The sequence below is a fragment of the Pecten maximus genome, chromosome 11 (genome assembly GCF_902652985.1).
Source record: "Pecten maximus chromosome 11, xPecMax1.1, whole genome shotgun sequence".
NCBI classification, from domain to species: Eukaryota; Metazoa; Mollusca; class Bivalvia; order Pectinida; family Pectinidae; genus Pecten; species Pecten maximus.
In genome coordinates this window covers 9,661,261-9,676,500 of record NC_047025.1, presented here as the reverse complement: position 1 = coordinate 9,676,500, position 15,240 = coordinate 9,661,261, and the positions used below count along the sequence as shown (strand labels likewise).

The following is a 15,240-nucleotide window of genomic DNA, read 5'->3' as shown; positions in this document are numbered from 1 at the left end:
CTCACCACACGCATACATGTCGCACGCATGGGAGGCCGTCCTTAAATGACCTTAGCTGTTAATAGGACGTTAAATAAATTAAACCAAACCAAACTTGCAAAAGACCATAATAGCGAGATGGGACCAATATGGGACATGTATTGCATGCTTAGAGTTTTCTCATAGCATTTATGCCAGGGAGCAAACAAACAAACTTTAATGGTAATGTGGTAATGTTTGTGCGTGATAGCACAGAAATGATGCTGAGTTTATTGTACTACCTCACCGAGGTCTGAAATTGTAGTAACGCAAGATATTCCTGATTTACCTCGATTTAATAGATTCGAGCTTCAAGATTAGAATGTATCAAATAGTTTTGTATAATTCCAGGTTACAACTGTTCGCTGTTTGCCTATGGCCAGACGGGCTCAGGAAAGTCCTACTCCATGGTGGGATATGGTGCCAATCGGTAAGACAAATATTATAAAAAATTAGTCTGTTAAATGTTCTTAATGCCTGAAAGTTATGACTGTAGCTAATTTATTTAATCCATGTTTGTCAGCAAATTAATTTGAACTAGCATTTCAGATTGACATTTTAACTTGTGTGCCAAAAGGCAAGAGAGCTTTGTAATATTGGTGACATCCTGTGCCCATCTGTCTAGCATCAAAATTTTCATTTGATAAAGGACTATTTACCAGGTAGATTTGTTCAGAAGAATAACCTTGACCTACTAGCAAGGTCATGAGAGGCTCAGAGTAACAATTTTATGCCTGTAGCAAGATAAGGTGAAGCATTAAGTTGTTCTAAAATTTCATCACCAGAGGTTGTTAGATATGTTAAATTTTTTAAACACACAACTTCTGAGTAAACTTGAGGCTAAGATCCATTATATTTAAATGGCCAATATCTTGATGGGATGAAGAGTTGTTAAGTTTGTTCAACTGAATGACCTTCGCTCAGTTCAATGTCACAGATGATCAGATGTGTTAAGATGTGCAGACAACTTCATCTACATAGCTAAGAGACCAAGAGGCCTGATATTTGATCAGTAGGTTGATGGAATGAAGTTTGTTCAAATGAATGACCTAGTGTACTGTTATTAGACATTTGCCGACACCTCTTATATTTTCTTTCACAGGGGTATTGTACCAATTACTTGTGATGAATTATTTAAAACTATGTCTACAAACGAAAATACAAATAAGGTGAGTACTAATAAAATTATATAATAGTTAATGTTTTATCATGAAATTCCACTCATAATTCATAAAATGAAGCAGTTTATATAAATAAAGTAAGTTATTTGATGTTTGAAAATCCGTTTATTGTAATATATATTCTCAGAACATCCTATTTTGAAATATTGTCACTCTCAAAGAAAACATGAATGAAATACATATTCTAGTATACAAGACATGTAGAGTTGTCCCCCTTGCGTGGTAAGAGACTTGAGGTAATGTTTTCTATATTTGAGAACTACAATAAACATTATTTGAGTCATCCCCCTTGTTCTTTTAGATATTTGAGGTGACATGTGAAAATAAAGGATTATTATAGATATTCCCTTATTTATTTCCTAGCGATTTGAGGTGACGTTTTCCATGTTGGAGATCTACAATGAACAGGTACGGGATCTCCTTTCTCGTGAAAACCCAAAAGGAGGACTGCAGGTCCGACAAAATCCCAAACTAGGTTACTTCTACGTGGAAGGTCTAAAGAAAGTTCCCGTGGGAAGCTACGTGGAGATAGAAAAGAGAATGGACCAAGGTTTGTAACTGATTGCAGAAACTAATGAAATACATATACCTATCATATATCTCCTCAAATAAGCCCCCTTCCCTAGTATAAAATTTTAGTATCATGTTTACCCTCAAATAATTCCCCACGCCTGGTGTAAAATTTTACTGCTATATTTATTGTCCAATAATTCCTATCCCCTAGTATAAAATCTAAGTACTTTATTTATCCTCAAATAAGCCCCCTCCCCTAGTGTAAATGTTCAGTACTGTATTTATCCTCAAATATTTCCCCTCCCCTAGAGTAAACGTTTAGTATCATATCTATATCCTCAAATAAGCCCCTATTTATTTATTTACTTAAGCCTCTATTTATTTATTTACTTATTCTATAATTGATGATTCTGCAAAAATGAATAGCAGGGCTTATTTGTGGGCAGGTCTTAAATTAAGCAGATAGATACAGTGTTATATGTAACTGTAAGGTGCTGACATTGTGTAACAAAGACAAATAATTTGTGTCGTATCTTTGGATCCTGCCATTATCTTAAATAATATGATAAATAAATAAATATAAACACTGAATTCTGCTGTTGTTCCATTTGAGGATATTAACTTCGATGATTGTTTACATTTCATTTTTTCTTGCATGCAGGAACGGCCAATCGTACGGTGGCCTCCACAAACATGAATGCTACGAGTAGTCGCGCGCACACTGTTGTCTCCATTACATTTGACCAGATCATTAAGAACGAGTCAGGCTCGGAGACCAAAAAAAGCAGTGTCATGAATCTTGTGGATTTGGCTGGTAAGTGTGCAGGGGTTGCCCTAGTAAGATATCCTTCTAACTGGGTTAGGTAGAATTTCTCTTCAGTTTACTCCGCTGGACTTATTCTGGTGTAAACAAGGGGACCAAGGGTCAGTTTGATTAATAGCATAACGACCTCTGTTACCTTGACCTTTCTGTAGTGTATGATCCAGGAAGAATATATTAGCAAAAATTAGCCTTACTCCACAAGCATTATTTTACCACTGGAAAACACAAGGATAACGACTTTCCTGGTGAGAGAGTATTCTTACTCTAGTATGGTGATAGACACATATGTTATCAGTTCGCTAGGGAGAGGGGCCGCGGTGGCCGAGTGGTTAAGGTGTCCCGACACTTAATCACTAGCCCTCCACCTCTGGGTTGCGAGTTCGAAACCTACATGGGGCAGTTGCCAGGTACTGACCGTAGGCCAGTGGTTTTGGACTCAGCTTTCCTCCACCTCCAAAATCTGGCACGTCCTTAAATGACCCTGGCTTTTAATAGGACATTAAACAAAAACAAACAAACGCTAGGGAGAAGTTCTCTGTGTTATATGTTAAGTGTTCAGTCTTGTGAGTCTGGGCACCATTTGCTGAATTTATTCTGTCGTTTCAGGGTCTGAACGGGCAGACAGTACGGGAGCGACAGGTGACAGATTGAAGGAGGGTGCTAACATCAACAAATCTTTGTCGGCGCTCGGTAACGTCATATCAGCATTAGCAGACCTGTCGACGGGCTCAAAGAAGAAAATTGTCGTCCCCTACAGAGATTCTGTACTAACAAAACTACTTCAGAATGCTTTGGGAGGAAACAGGTTAGATTTGATCTCAATCTGGGATTTATATTTGGGACTCGAAAATTTGAGTCCTAAGGACTCACTCATATTTTGAGTACCCACATTTCGCATAATATTTTGGACTCTTGGAAAAACATCCTAGCAAATTTAATGACTTTAAAGTGTCCTTCCAGAAGCAGCATTTTGTTTTGACAATTCTCCTTACATTTTCATGGGGGCCGCAATAGTTGGTTAGAGCGCCAGCCATGTAGTCTCAGGTGACGATCCATAGTGTGTAGTTTGACACTCCCTACCAGTGTCGGTTTGTGTTTCTCTGGAAGCCGAGAACCGGGCCGGTCTGTACTGTCATGGTTGTGTTTAAGACACTTTACCCTAATTGCTCTGGATGGCATGCGCCGGGTCTCTCATATGTTGTTCAGTGAGGTAGTCACCAACTACCACAAGGAGATCGGCCTCAACATGGCTGTTCACAGAGCAATAAACCCAGCAAAAAAGCAAATTACAATTTGATATTTTCATGCATTTCAATACAAGAATGTTGACATGGGAAAAACATATCTGCCTCACCATATGCTTCAGTACTTGGTCTCATTGTGAAATATGAATAAAAAAACAACCTAAATTATTTTTGTTTCCTGTACAGCAAAACAATAATGATAGCGGCTTTATCTCCGGCTGACATTAATTACGACGAGACGTTGTCAACGTTACGATATGCAGACCGTGCGAAAAAGATCAAGAACAAGGCTGTCATCAATGAAAACCCTATGGACAAACTTATCAGAGAACTCAAGGTAAGTGTTGTTGTCAGGGTATCGGGTATTTTGAAAATTTTGCACAAGACCCAAAACTTGAAAACGCAACATTTTTGATGGTTGGTGAATTTTGGTAGGTGGTTGTTCAAAGCAGGTGTAAAGCAAATTTAAGTTAAGTTGTCAGGAAGTAACTCTATTTTAATAACAATCATAAATTGTTTTTTCAATGCTTGAGCCTCTATTTAATGGAAACTAAAAGTTAATCTTCTTGCTTAATCTGTGAATTTTGAGATTGAAATTGAGAAGAATATTATTAACCCTTGGTCATGATGGTCCTACTTTGTACACAAACCGATCTATTTTGAATAATAAAACATCAACTTTAGAGGCATTTGTTGGCTGTAAATTGCTACCCTGAATCTCCTTGATTAACTTATTAACTTTATAAAAATTTCTAATCCATTGTATTAAAATCTATTTATACTCTTAATGGATATCCGACATGAAAGTGACCTGATTATCAAGGGACAGTTGTATCATGTTAAAAGTTTTCAGACTCAAAGTTTCTTTGTAACTGAAATAGCAAATTTGTTTGGAAGTTTTTCCCAGTCTGATACATGTTTTTTTTTTTTTTGTTTGGAAGTAGGATTTCTTTTTTACATATTTCTTTGATGGCCAATGAGGTGACAAAGGATGAGAAAAAAGTATATCACAGCAAGATACATTAAACAAATCTCATCCTTACTAGTTAGGTACTTCATACACAAACATAGCCATACACCTGTACACTCCAGCCATATGATATTTTTGTCTATAAATACACTCCAGAAAGCTGGTCTGCTACATCCTTATATATTGTCTAGACCTATATTCCTGAAATATTTGAACAAAGTTGGAACATATCCCAAGATAAACCTCAACTTCAGCTTATGTTGTCTGAATAACAGGAGGAGAATGACAGGTTAAAGAAAGCTATGGAGTCAGGCGGGATGATCGAGGGATCCGCTGGAATGAGTCCAGAAGGTTTGTTAAATAACAACCCCACATTCTACCTTACATGTTTAACAAATATTCTTTACCTTAGAAACACATTGGGTGCTAAAAAAATTAGAAAATTGAAATCATAGCAGATTCTTTAAAAATTATTATCAGGTAGCCATAAAATATCTGGAATTATGATGAAGTGGTAATTAAGTGACCAGCAAATAGGTTAAGTGTTTCATTGGGCATGTACTTGGGATACCTGATTACCGTAATTATCCTGTAGGGGACCAAAACATAATCTTTGACTCAAAGGATTGGGTATCAAACATGACTATGAAATAACATTTATAATTGTCCTGATGAAGCTCAAACTTCTGGGCGAAACTGGTTGACGGTAATAAAATTAAATCAATGAAAGATTACCTGATATATTGTAATTAAATCAATGAAAGATTACCTGATATATTGTAATAAATTTATTGACAGAGTTGGAGCGAATGAAGAAAGAAATGGAGGAACAAATCCGTGCCCAGCTGATGGCTAACCAGGCTATGTTGTCGGAGAACGACTCCAAAGAGGACTGGGATGCAAAGGTTAGATATTCTCTAGTCATCATTAAAAAGTTATCAAAACTGCAAAAGTTATCTTCATTTGAGTTTTATCTTTCAATTATCATTGTTTTCTTTCTTATGAACAGTTGAGAGCTGCTCAGTCTGAGACGGACGAACTGAAGGGCGTAGGATCTCAGAGCACACGAAGGTCTAAGGATCCATATCTAATCAACCTTAACGAGGATCCCATGTTGTCAGGAGTCATCTGTCATTTCCTCGACTCCGACAAGACAACAGTCGGTCGGAAGGATGCTAAGCCTCTTCCTGATGTTTGTCTCAGTGGTCTAAGTATTCAAAAACTACATGCAATAATCACCAACAAAAACGGCAACATAGAAATATCACCTGCTCCAGGGAGTGCTTCAAAAACCAAGGTCAACGGCCTTCCACTCAGCGATACCAAGGTGCTCTCTCACAAAGACAGAATCCTGTTTGGTAAGTCTGGATCAGTAACATTATCAAGGAAAGACAGAATATGTTTTCACTACAGAATAATTGGATGGATACAAATCATTATGTTACCCTATGTCTATACGGTCCACAGATTTGAAGAAACACTTTAGCATGAGACAGTTTTGCCAAGTTTGCTATTCACTCATTAACAATGATAGAAACCTGATTGGTTGCATCATAGATATTTTTGGATCAAAGTTCATTGCTCTGCAATGCAATTGAAAAATTAAGTTTTTGTTCTTTGTTTGTGGTTTGTTTTTTCCCAAATGTTTACAATTTGTGGACTTTTATGTTTCTGACAAGTGTCTAAGTTGAACGTATTCGGGGTCATGCATACATTATTGTTGTCAAGTCAAGTCAAGCTGAAAAATATTTGACATATTTTGAAATTGGTTAATTTGTTAGTTTAGCTCGATTCCTCTCAAACCAGTAATAATAACATTTATAAGCAAATGTTTTCTTGTCAATCTGTGATTTTATTTTATTATTTTTTTATACAAAATTTTGAACTTTTTGTCAAAGAAGTACTGGTAATACATATGCAGGCTTTGATTTCAGGGTCAAACCACATGTATGTGATAATGAACCCAAAGATGACAGATACCGCTGATAAAAACTTACCCAACACCATCGACTGGGACTTCGCTCAGAAGGAAATTGCTGAAATCAAAGGATTTGCTACACATTCTTTAGGTCTCACAAAAGGTAAGTTGACCATCAAGAGTCAGGGGAGATAACCAGTAAAAGGAAGCTGTGATTGACAATGTTACCAAGGGGAGATAACCAGTAAAAGAAAGTAATGATTGAAAATGTTACCAAGGGGAGATAACCAGTAAAAGGAAGCAATGATTGAAAATGTTACCAAGGGGAGATAACCAGTAAAAGGAAGAAGTGATTGACAATGTTATTATGGGGAGATTACCAATAAGAGGAAGCAGTGATTGACAATGTTATTAAGGGGAGATAACCAGTAAAAGGAAGAAGTGATTGACAATGTTATTAAGGAGAGATAACCAATAAGAGGAAGCAGTGATTGATGTTACCAAGGGGAGATAACCGATAAAAGGAAGAAGTGATTGAAAATGTTATGAAGGGGAGATTACCAATAAGAGGAAGTCGTGATTGACAATGTTATTAAGGGGAGATAACCAATAAGAGGAAGCCGTGATTGACAATGATATTAAGGGGAGATAAGCAGTAATAAGAAGCAGGGATTGACAATGTTATTAAGGGGAGATAACCAATAAGAGGAAGCAGTGATTGACAATGTTATTAAGGGGAGATAACCAATAAGAGGAAGCAGTGATTGACAATGTTACCAAGGGGAGATAATAGTTACAGACCAAGAAGAATCTAGAAAATACAACCTTATCAAATAGAAATCAAAAGTGGATGAATAACCCAAAGAAAAATGAAACGGAAATCTTACCAGATGAAAGCTGCTACCATCAAGGCCAAAAAGAGTGATTAATATAAGTTTGTATAACGTGTTTATCAATGTGTGGCAGTCTAAGGGGAGATAACTATGTTACACATGCTGTACTGTTAAATTGCAGATCAAATGATAGCTCAAGAACAGGTCCTGGAGATGCTGCCAATGGTGTCGGAGGTGAATGCAGTTTCCGAGGAGTTGGACAAAAGAAAATCTTTTGAGGTTGTGTTGATATCGGCAGCAGCCCAAGAAGGAGTGGATGTCAGCTCCAACAACGGGACAAGGTATCAATTTCTCCTGGAATCTTTTTTACATAAAGTCTTAGTTAGGCAGATGTTTGAATTGAATGTAATGTATAGTGTTTAGGTTTACATTGAGAAACATGGAAAAACATGTTTTGTAGAATGCATTCAAATAACTCTAAACATGTATTCAGCATCCACATCATTGATGACAGATTGTTTTAAAGGAATGAGACTGTGATTGAATATTTTCATCAGCAGTGAAAACTAACGATACCTGTATCTAGACTTGTAATGGAATCGTATAAAAAGATTACTGGAAAGTCTAAATATTTAATACAATCTGTGTCCAAATCCTCAAGTTTTGGAGATAACCATTTGTGACTTTGAGTTGATTTCTATCAAGCTTGCACTACAACTAGGTTGTAGTGGTGAAGAGTCTCCTATTCAGCAGTTGATATTTAAAGATGCTATATCTCGGACACAAATAAATTATGATCAATTGTAAACAAAAATAGACGAAGCTACACAGTTTACACAATTACCAGTCTCCAAAAGTTTGAGCTCTAATTTGATCTTTTTTAATTTGACTAAACATAAAAACAAAGGAGAGGGAATTTAACAAGGTGCAATAACTTGTCCTTGTTTCTTTATTTTAAAATTAAAACAAGAAAACTTATTTTTAACAAAAAAATGATAAAGATGAGAGTTCATGTATGGCTTTTAGAAAAGTGTAGGAGGGAAAGCTATATTTAACACTGTGGTATGAATTTTTTCAGTTGGATACCAAGGCAAGTTTGGTAAATTGATGGAAACAAAGCTGCCCCGCAGCACTCTGTAACTGTTTGTGTTATATAGCTGGAAGTATTGGTCATTCTCATCAGGGGAGATAATTTCCACATACTCTATCTGAATGGAGCTTATTTTAGGTTCTTTTGTGAGAAGATATGTTGTCTTTCAGAGAGGTAATTTCTAATCTCTCTTAAAGAGTAAGTTATAAGGAAGTTCAATTTTAATCATTGAAACAAAGGGAAAGTAATATTGAAGCCCTCTCTGTAAGGGGAGATAACATTGGAAGTTGTCCATACAATGGTGGCCATTTTAAAATCATCTTTAAAGGGAAGAAATCTGAAAATATTTTCATCAATTACAAAAAAAAAAAAAAAAAAAAGAAAAATCATGACCTTTGAGGTATATCCAGCTGTATACGATTGGCTTTTGTCTGTAACTTTCACTAGACCAAGGTTAACAGACCTGTTTATTTCACTCATCTGTAATCACAAACCTATTGTCATTTGTCATAATACTATGTTGCAGTTTTGCAGGAGATGAAATGGAAATTTATCTTAAAAGAATTAACCAACGAAGTATATATATTTATGTTTGTTGATTGGCTAAGTTGTGTGTATTCACAGTGTAGCATGTTACAGTGTATAATAACAACAACTTCACGGATTATATGTAACACGAAACACATTTTAATCATTTTTGTGAATGAATTAAAATATTTGTTTTGACTGTGTTATGTTATTAACCAACCAGCGTATTGTCAAGTTAAGGTCCATTTTTACACGTAAATCAAAATACATCAACATCAGCATTAAGTTTTTCGCACCCTTATTTTCTGACGAGAATCTATACCTCAAGAAATCGTGAGAATGCCTTTCTGCAATACCCACAAGTTCTGTCTACTCCAAGCTGTGCTTATATAAAGCTTTGACAAGAATGTCTAAAAGTGGCCTTAGTATAAAAAAAGTGCTTAATGCATTAGTCTGTACATCTGAAAGTGGCCCTACTTCAAAACGCTTAATTCGTAGGTCATGGCATCTCAAAATGGCCTTACTTTGAAAGCTTAATTTGAAGGTCTTGTCATCTGAAAGTGGCCTTACTTTGAAATGCTTAATTTGAAGGTCTTGTCATCTGAAAGTGGCCTAACTTTGAAACGCTTAATTTGAAGGTCTTGTCATCTGAAAGTGGCCTTACTTTGAAAGCTTAATTTGAAGGTCTTGTCATCTGAAAGTGGCCTTACTTTGAAATGCTTAATTTGAAGGTCTTGTCATCTGAAAGTGGCCTAACTTTGAAACGCTTAATTTGAAGGTCTTGTCATCTGAAAGTGGCCTAACTTTGAAACGCTTAATTTGAAGGTCTTGTCATCTGAAAGTGGCCTTACTTTGAAAGCTTAATTTGAAGGTCTTGTCATCTGAAAGTGGCCTTACTATGAAACGCTTCATTCGTAGGTCTTGGCTTCTGAAAGTGGTCTTGGAATGAAATGCTTAATTTCTTTTAAATCGTCTGAAAGTGGCATTACAGTGAAATGCTGAATTTGAAGGCCTTGGCATCTCAAAGTGGCATTACAGTGAAATGCTGAATTTGAAGGCCTTGGCATCTCAAAGTGGCATTACAGTGAAATGCTGAATTTGAAGGCCTTGGCATCTCAAAGTGGCATTACAGTGAAATGCTGAATTTGAAGGCCTTGGCATCTCAAAGTGGCATTACAGTGAAATGCTGAATTTGAAGGCCTTGGCATCTCAAAGTGGCCTTACCAAAGAAATGCTCAAAATAAGTAAGGCATGGCCATCTGACTAGAATTCATGCAACTATTTGTTTTCAGAAACATCCAATACAGTTACTTGCTTTTTGATTATGGCTGTAGTCATGAATTAAAATGTACAAATGTAAATGAATCTTGTTTACAGATATGATGAGGGATCTGCGGTGAGGTAAAGCCTATTGTTAGAATCTCTGGGCTATTGTCGCCATAGAACTTATTGTTGTATTTTATAATTTGTAACGAAACAGAATTGTTCAAAGTATATGGTTTATTTAATGATCTTGTTATTACGGTGGTTCAAATCATCACTGAAAACAAAACTCAAAATCCATTCGTGTATAAAGATTGATGTTTCAAAAATGACAACCTGTTAATAGGAAATACATTTGATATGAGAAAAAAAATCAAATTTGATGATAGATACATTTTCATGTTGTCCCATCCCGTCCCGTCCCGTCCCGTCCCAATACAATGTAACTAGCTAATCTCAGGAACTGCTGGTGCAATCCTCACAAAACTGTGTTTCAGGGTATAAAGTGGGAGGAGAATTTATGTCTTACAGTAATTTTCTAGTTTTGATGAATTAACTTCTGAACATAGTATTTATCCAAATCATAAATCCTCCACTCCAAGCAAAGATATTGTATGAATGTATTGGTGACGTTAAAGTTGCAATGTACAGCTAATATATCAGACCATACATAGCCAACAGCTACTACAAGGAATCCCGACCCCAAAATGACCATGGCTGAGTATATTGCATTCAGTTTTTCTACCAGGCAGATAAATAAAATATCTACATGTAATTTTCTATTTGATTTGCCTTGAGAAATGTATAATTTAACAAAGATAGGTTTTAATTAGCACAAAGACATTAAATTAACCATACTTTGAACGGCTGTGTATAAATTTATGTGGATTTTTGTAGTATATAGTATGCTACATGTAAGCTGTTGTTCATTTTGACAGCAGATGTTGCCTTTTTTTTTTTAATTAGGCTGTATGTCGACGCTGCTACAGGCTTGATAATTTCTCAGGAATTTAAGACAATTGATCGTAATTACATGTTTTCACTGAACATACATCGAATAGAATCTTAATTTTTTTTAAATAGGAGATTATGAATAATAAAGTCTTCATGGTATTTAAGTCTTAATTCTTTTCATTTTAACTTTACATGATTATTTTGGATTACCTGCGATACTGAAACTATTCTCATCAGTGTGCTGTTCGGAGTTTCATCTCGGTTTCTTATTTCACTATCTAGTGTCTTAAGTATGTGTGCTCTGTCCATTTAGATTGCTACTTGTGACATCAATTTTAAAGGAAAATTATTTTTTCAGCATCATAATACATTAAAAGCTAAAGATAGATACAAGATTTTTCTATTTTGAGTTTTAATTAATAAGAGGTAAATCTAAAATTTCACTATAAATGTTCAGAATCATGCATAAGATCTTTATTTCATTTTAAACTACATGTAAATCTGTTTTCTTTATATAATGGTCAAAGCAAACTTGGAGGAAAAAATGAAAATTTTCTTTCGATAGAATTCAACAAGAAATTAAATTTGTTTTAATGAAACATAAAATCTTTTATAAGATTCAGGTAAAATAAGTGTTTGGCTTATTTCCCATTGTTCTGGAGGAAAATGCTTATTTCTGGGGATCATTTTCTTCTGTAAAATCTGTTTATGAAAGTCATTGAGTGTATACCGACTCTTACCTGCTGTAAAATGAGTTTTGTTTGTGTTGTGATTGGTTACCTGTAGATGGAGTGATTGTTGTGCCTGTGACTTTTGACCTTTGTTAGAACCAATCTAATCAAGTTTATGTCACAATGGGTGGAATTATTTGCCACTATATATTTTATTTTCCATCTGTTTGTAGAGTTATGGTGAAAATGACCAATTTGCTCAACAGCAATACTTGGCTGTGGCAGCGTGGAAAGTTCCTCAACAGAAGGTACCTCATACAGGTAAATAGCTCGTTAAGATACCTGGTAGGTTGTCTCACCAGTATCTCATACAGGTAAGTAGTTCGTTAAGATACCTGGTAGCGTGTCTCACCAGTATCTCATACAGGTAAATAGTTCGTTAAGATACCTGGTAGGTTGTCTCACCAGTATCTCATACAGGTAAATAGTTTGTTAAGATACCTGGTAGTGTGTCTCACCAGTATCTCATACAGGTAAATAGTTCGTTAAGATACCTGGTAGGTTGTCTCACCAGTATCTCATACAGGTAAATAGTTCGTTAAGATACCTGGTAGGTTGTCTCACCAGTATCTCATACAGGTAAATAGTTCGTTAAGATACCTGGTAGTGTGTCTCACCAGTATCTCATACAGGTAAATAGTTCGTTAAGATACCTGGTAGGTTGTCTCACCAGTATCTCATACAGGTAAATAGTTCGTTAAGATACCTGGTAGGTTGTCTCACCAGTATCTCATACAGGTTAGTAGTTTGTTAAGATAACTGGAAGTTTGTGTCACCAGGTATCTTTTTCATATTTATGGAGGAAACATTTTGAAATTTTTCCAAATTTCAGAAAAATAATAACTCAAGATATATAAGCAGTAACATTGTCTGCTGAGATCTTATTGCAGAAGTGAAACTCTGTTACATTTTGAATACTTTTCTTTTGCATTAAATGGGATGGCAAATCCTTTACTTTGAAAAATCAAATTGGAAAAATTTCCCCCTACCCCCTCCTCTCTCCTCTCACCAAAAGAAAAAAAATCTTCATTAGAGATAAAGTACTGAGATAGTCTACCTCAACTTTGTAGCTTGCCTGCTTGAATAGCTTATGCCTTGGTGCAGCTTCAGTACACCTGGCCATGGTACGTCTGTCATCAAAGTCCCTGTAAACAATCTGTTCTCATTAACCAAAAGGCCTCTTGTTTCTTTGAATCCTGTTCATAGTACAGTAGTCCCCCGTTAAACCGCCACCTTTTGTCCAGTGCCGATTTTGGCGGTATAACGGGGGTGGCGGTACAACGGGGTTTCAGTAGGACGGCAATACATTATAAGTATAATTATACATTGAACACATCTTTCAAGTCATAACTTTCCATAGCGGTTATCGCCCTTTGTCTGCCATCTTTAATCAAATTGGTGTCAACACCTGCGCTCTCTCCGGAAATAACATGTTATGTGATTTCATGGCGAATTTTAAAATAATTTAGCCACCCGTTTGAATATTGGAAGTCAGTTATTCCAAGTTCATCGCCGAATCGACGGGCCTTTTCCTTAAGAATGTCATCAGTAACAGGAATATTCTGTGAACGTGTATTGGTGAACCAGACATACAAGGCCTGTTCCATGTTTCTCGTGCATGGCTGACCGGTGCCTTACTCGTTTTGGCGACGGAGTGGATGTATCATCAGGGACATCCAGAGGCCTTTTTTGTGACAAAATATCACCAACAGTTCGTCTTTTCACATTGATACCCCAAAGAGTTGAAACATGATTAGCCAACTCTTGTTGAGAACATTTTGGACGAGTCCCAGCATATTCTCTGATATCTCGTTTCTGTCCCAAGCTGAGTAGGGTGTGTGTTTTCTTTGGTGTGTCCATTTCAATAATGAAAAGCAAACTGGACAAACAACCACAAAACACATTCAAATATTTCAGGTGAGTAGTATTTACTTTGTACTCGAGGAAACTTACCTGTGTACACCTGTATGTGTGGATTATACACGCATGACTGACGACTCGACGGACACGTGAGTGACAGCAAAAACAATGGCGATAATTTCGGGGGATATGGCAGTTTGGTATTTGAAAATAGTTGGCGGATGGCGATATGCGGGTGATGGTGATATTAACAGGGTTTTATATAGCAGGGAAATCCGTTCCTAACAAAATTGTGGCGGTATGTGGGGTGGCATTTGAAACGGGGTGGTGGTATACCGGGGGACTACTGTATATACACTTCGATCAGTTTCAAAAGAATTATCTTTATTGAAATATTTCTGTAAAATAAAATAGCTCTTAAAATGGAATAAACTTTCTATATGAAACTACTTCTTCATCCGTCTAGGATCTGTACCAGCGATTCCTGGATGGAGACGATTTATCCAAGGTTTCCAAAGAGGAGGATCCGTTTTGGGAGCCTCCCGAGGAGGTTCTCATTGGAACAGCGAATGCCTTTCTCCAGTCCCTGTCATATGCGCTAGATTTTGAGGATCAGCTCATGATCACGGACTACAAAGGCCAAGAGGAGGGAACTCTAGCGGTCACAGTGACACCATGTGATGCTAAAGGCAAGCCTGCGGATGAAGAAACTTTCGTCGAAGATCCTACTGAACAACTCAACAAACCTTTCTATTTCAAGGTAGAGTTAAATCTGCTATCATGGTCTCTGTTGTGATTAATAGCCAATTAGCCCATGCCTGGTAATACACCCACCCATGTATATCAATTGCAGTTAATTAAGAAAGAACAGTAAAAAGAGATAAATGCAAATAGTAATAATAATTTGGAGTTTTATATAACTCTATATCACAGCAATGTAGCCATCTCAAAGTGGTTCGCAAATTATTATCTGTGGTTATTGTGCCTTTAGCGACCAGCCAATATCATTCTCAACTCCCTGGGAAGTATACAGCCTGAGCTGTTGTTTCAGCACTTACAGCATACACACAACATTTCTTGCACTACCCTTACATGTACTCATTATACCCCCGCAACCGAAGTTAGGCGGGGTATACCTGAATTGGGCTGTCTGTCCGTCTGTCTGTAGAGACATCTTGTCCGTACAACTCCTCCTAAAACGGTGGGTGGATCCCGATGAAACTTCACACAAATTTAAACGATCATGTATCGATGTGAACTCAACTGAGTAAAGTATCTTGTTCAAGGATACAACACAGCGCCCATGCAAGACCT

At 36.6% G+C, this 15,240-nt stretch overlaps 1 protein-coding gene across 9 annotated transcripts in view; it reads left to right on the top strand.

Moving 5' to 3' along the window:
• Nucleotides 1-15,240, top strand: part of LOC117338188 (kinesin-like protein KIF28P) — a 79,766-nt gene that overhangs the window by 31,558 nt on the left and 32,968 nt on the right. For 8 of the 9 annotated variants that reach the window (XR_004534983.1, XM_033899440.1, XM_033899441.1 and 5 more), the window contains exons 7-20: nt 370-448; nt 1,121-1,187; nt 1,563-1,749; nt 2,374-2,526; nt 3,142-3,340; nt 3,966-4,116; nt 5,025-5,100; nt 5,548-5,654; nt 5,759-6,107; nt 6,684-6,830; nt 7,682-7,841; nt 10,496-10,519; nt 12,240-12,327; nt 14,393-14,686. Coding sequence is in view for 8 of the 9 variants with exons in the window: in XM_033899440.1 (XP_033755331.1) it covers nt 370-448; nt 1,121-1,187; nt 1,563-1,749; nt 2,374-2,526; nt 3,142-3,340; nt 3,966-4,116; nt 5,025-5,100; nt 5,548-5,654; nt 5,759-6,107; nt 6,684-6,830; nt 7,682-7,841; nt 10,496-10,519; nt 12,240-12,327; nt 14,393-14,686 (2,081 nt within the window). In the remaining variant the exon portion in view is untranslated. The remainder of the gene's footprint in view (nt 1-369; nt 449-1,120; nt 1,188-1,562; nt 1,750-2,373; nt 2,527-3,141; nt 3,341-3,965; nt 4,117-5,024; nt 5,101-5,547; nt 5,655-5,758; nt 6,108-6,683; nt 6,831-7,681; nt 7,842-10,495; nt 10,520-12,239; nt 12,328-14,392; nt 14,687-15,240) is intronic. The other variant, XM_033899438.1, reaches the window with a different exon arrangement.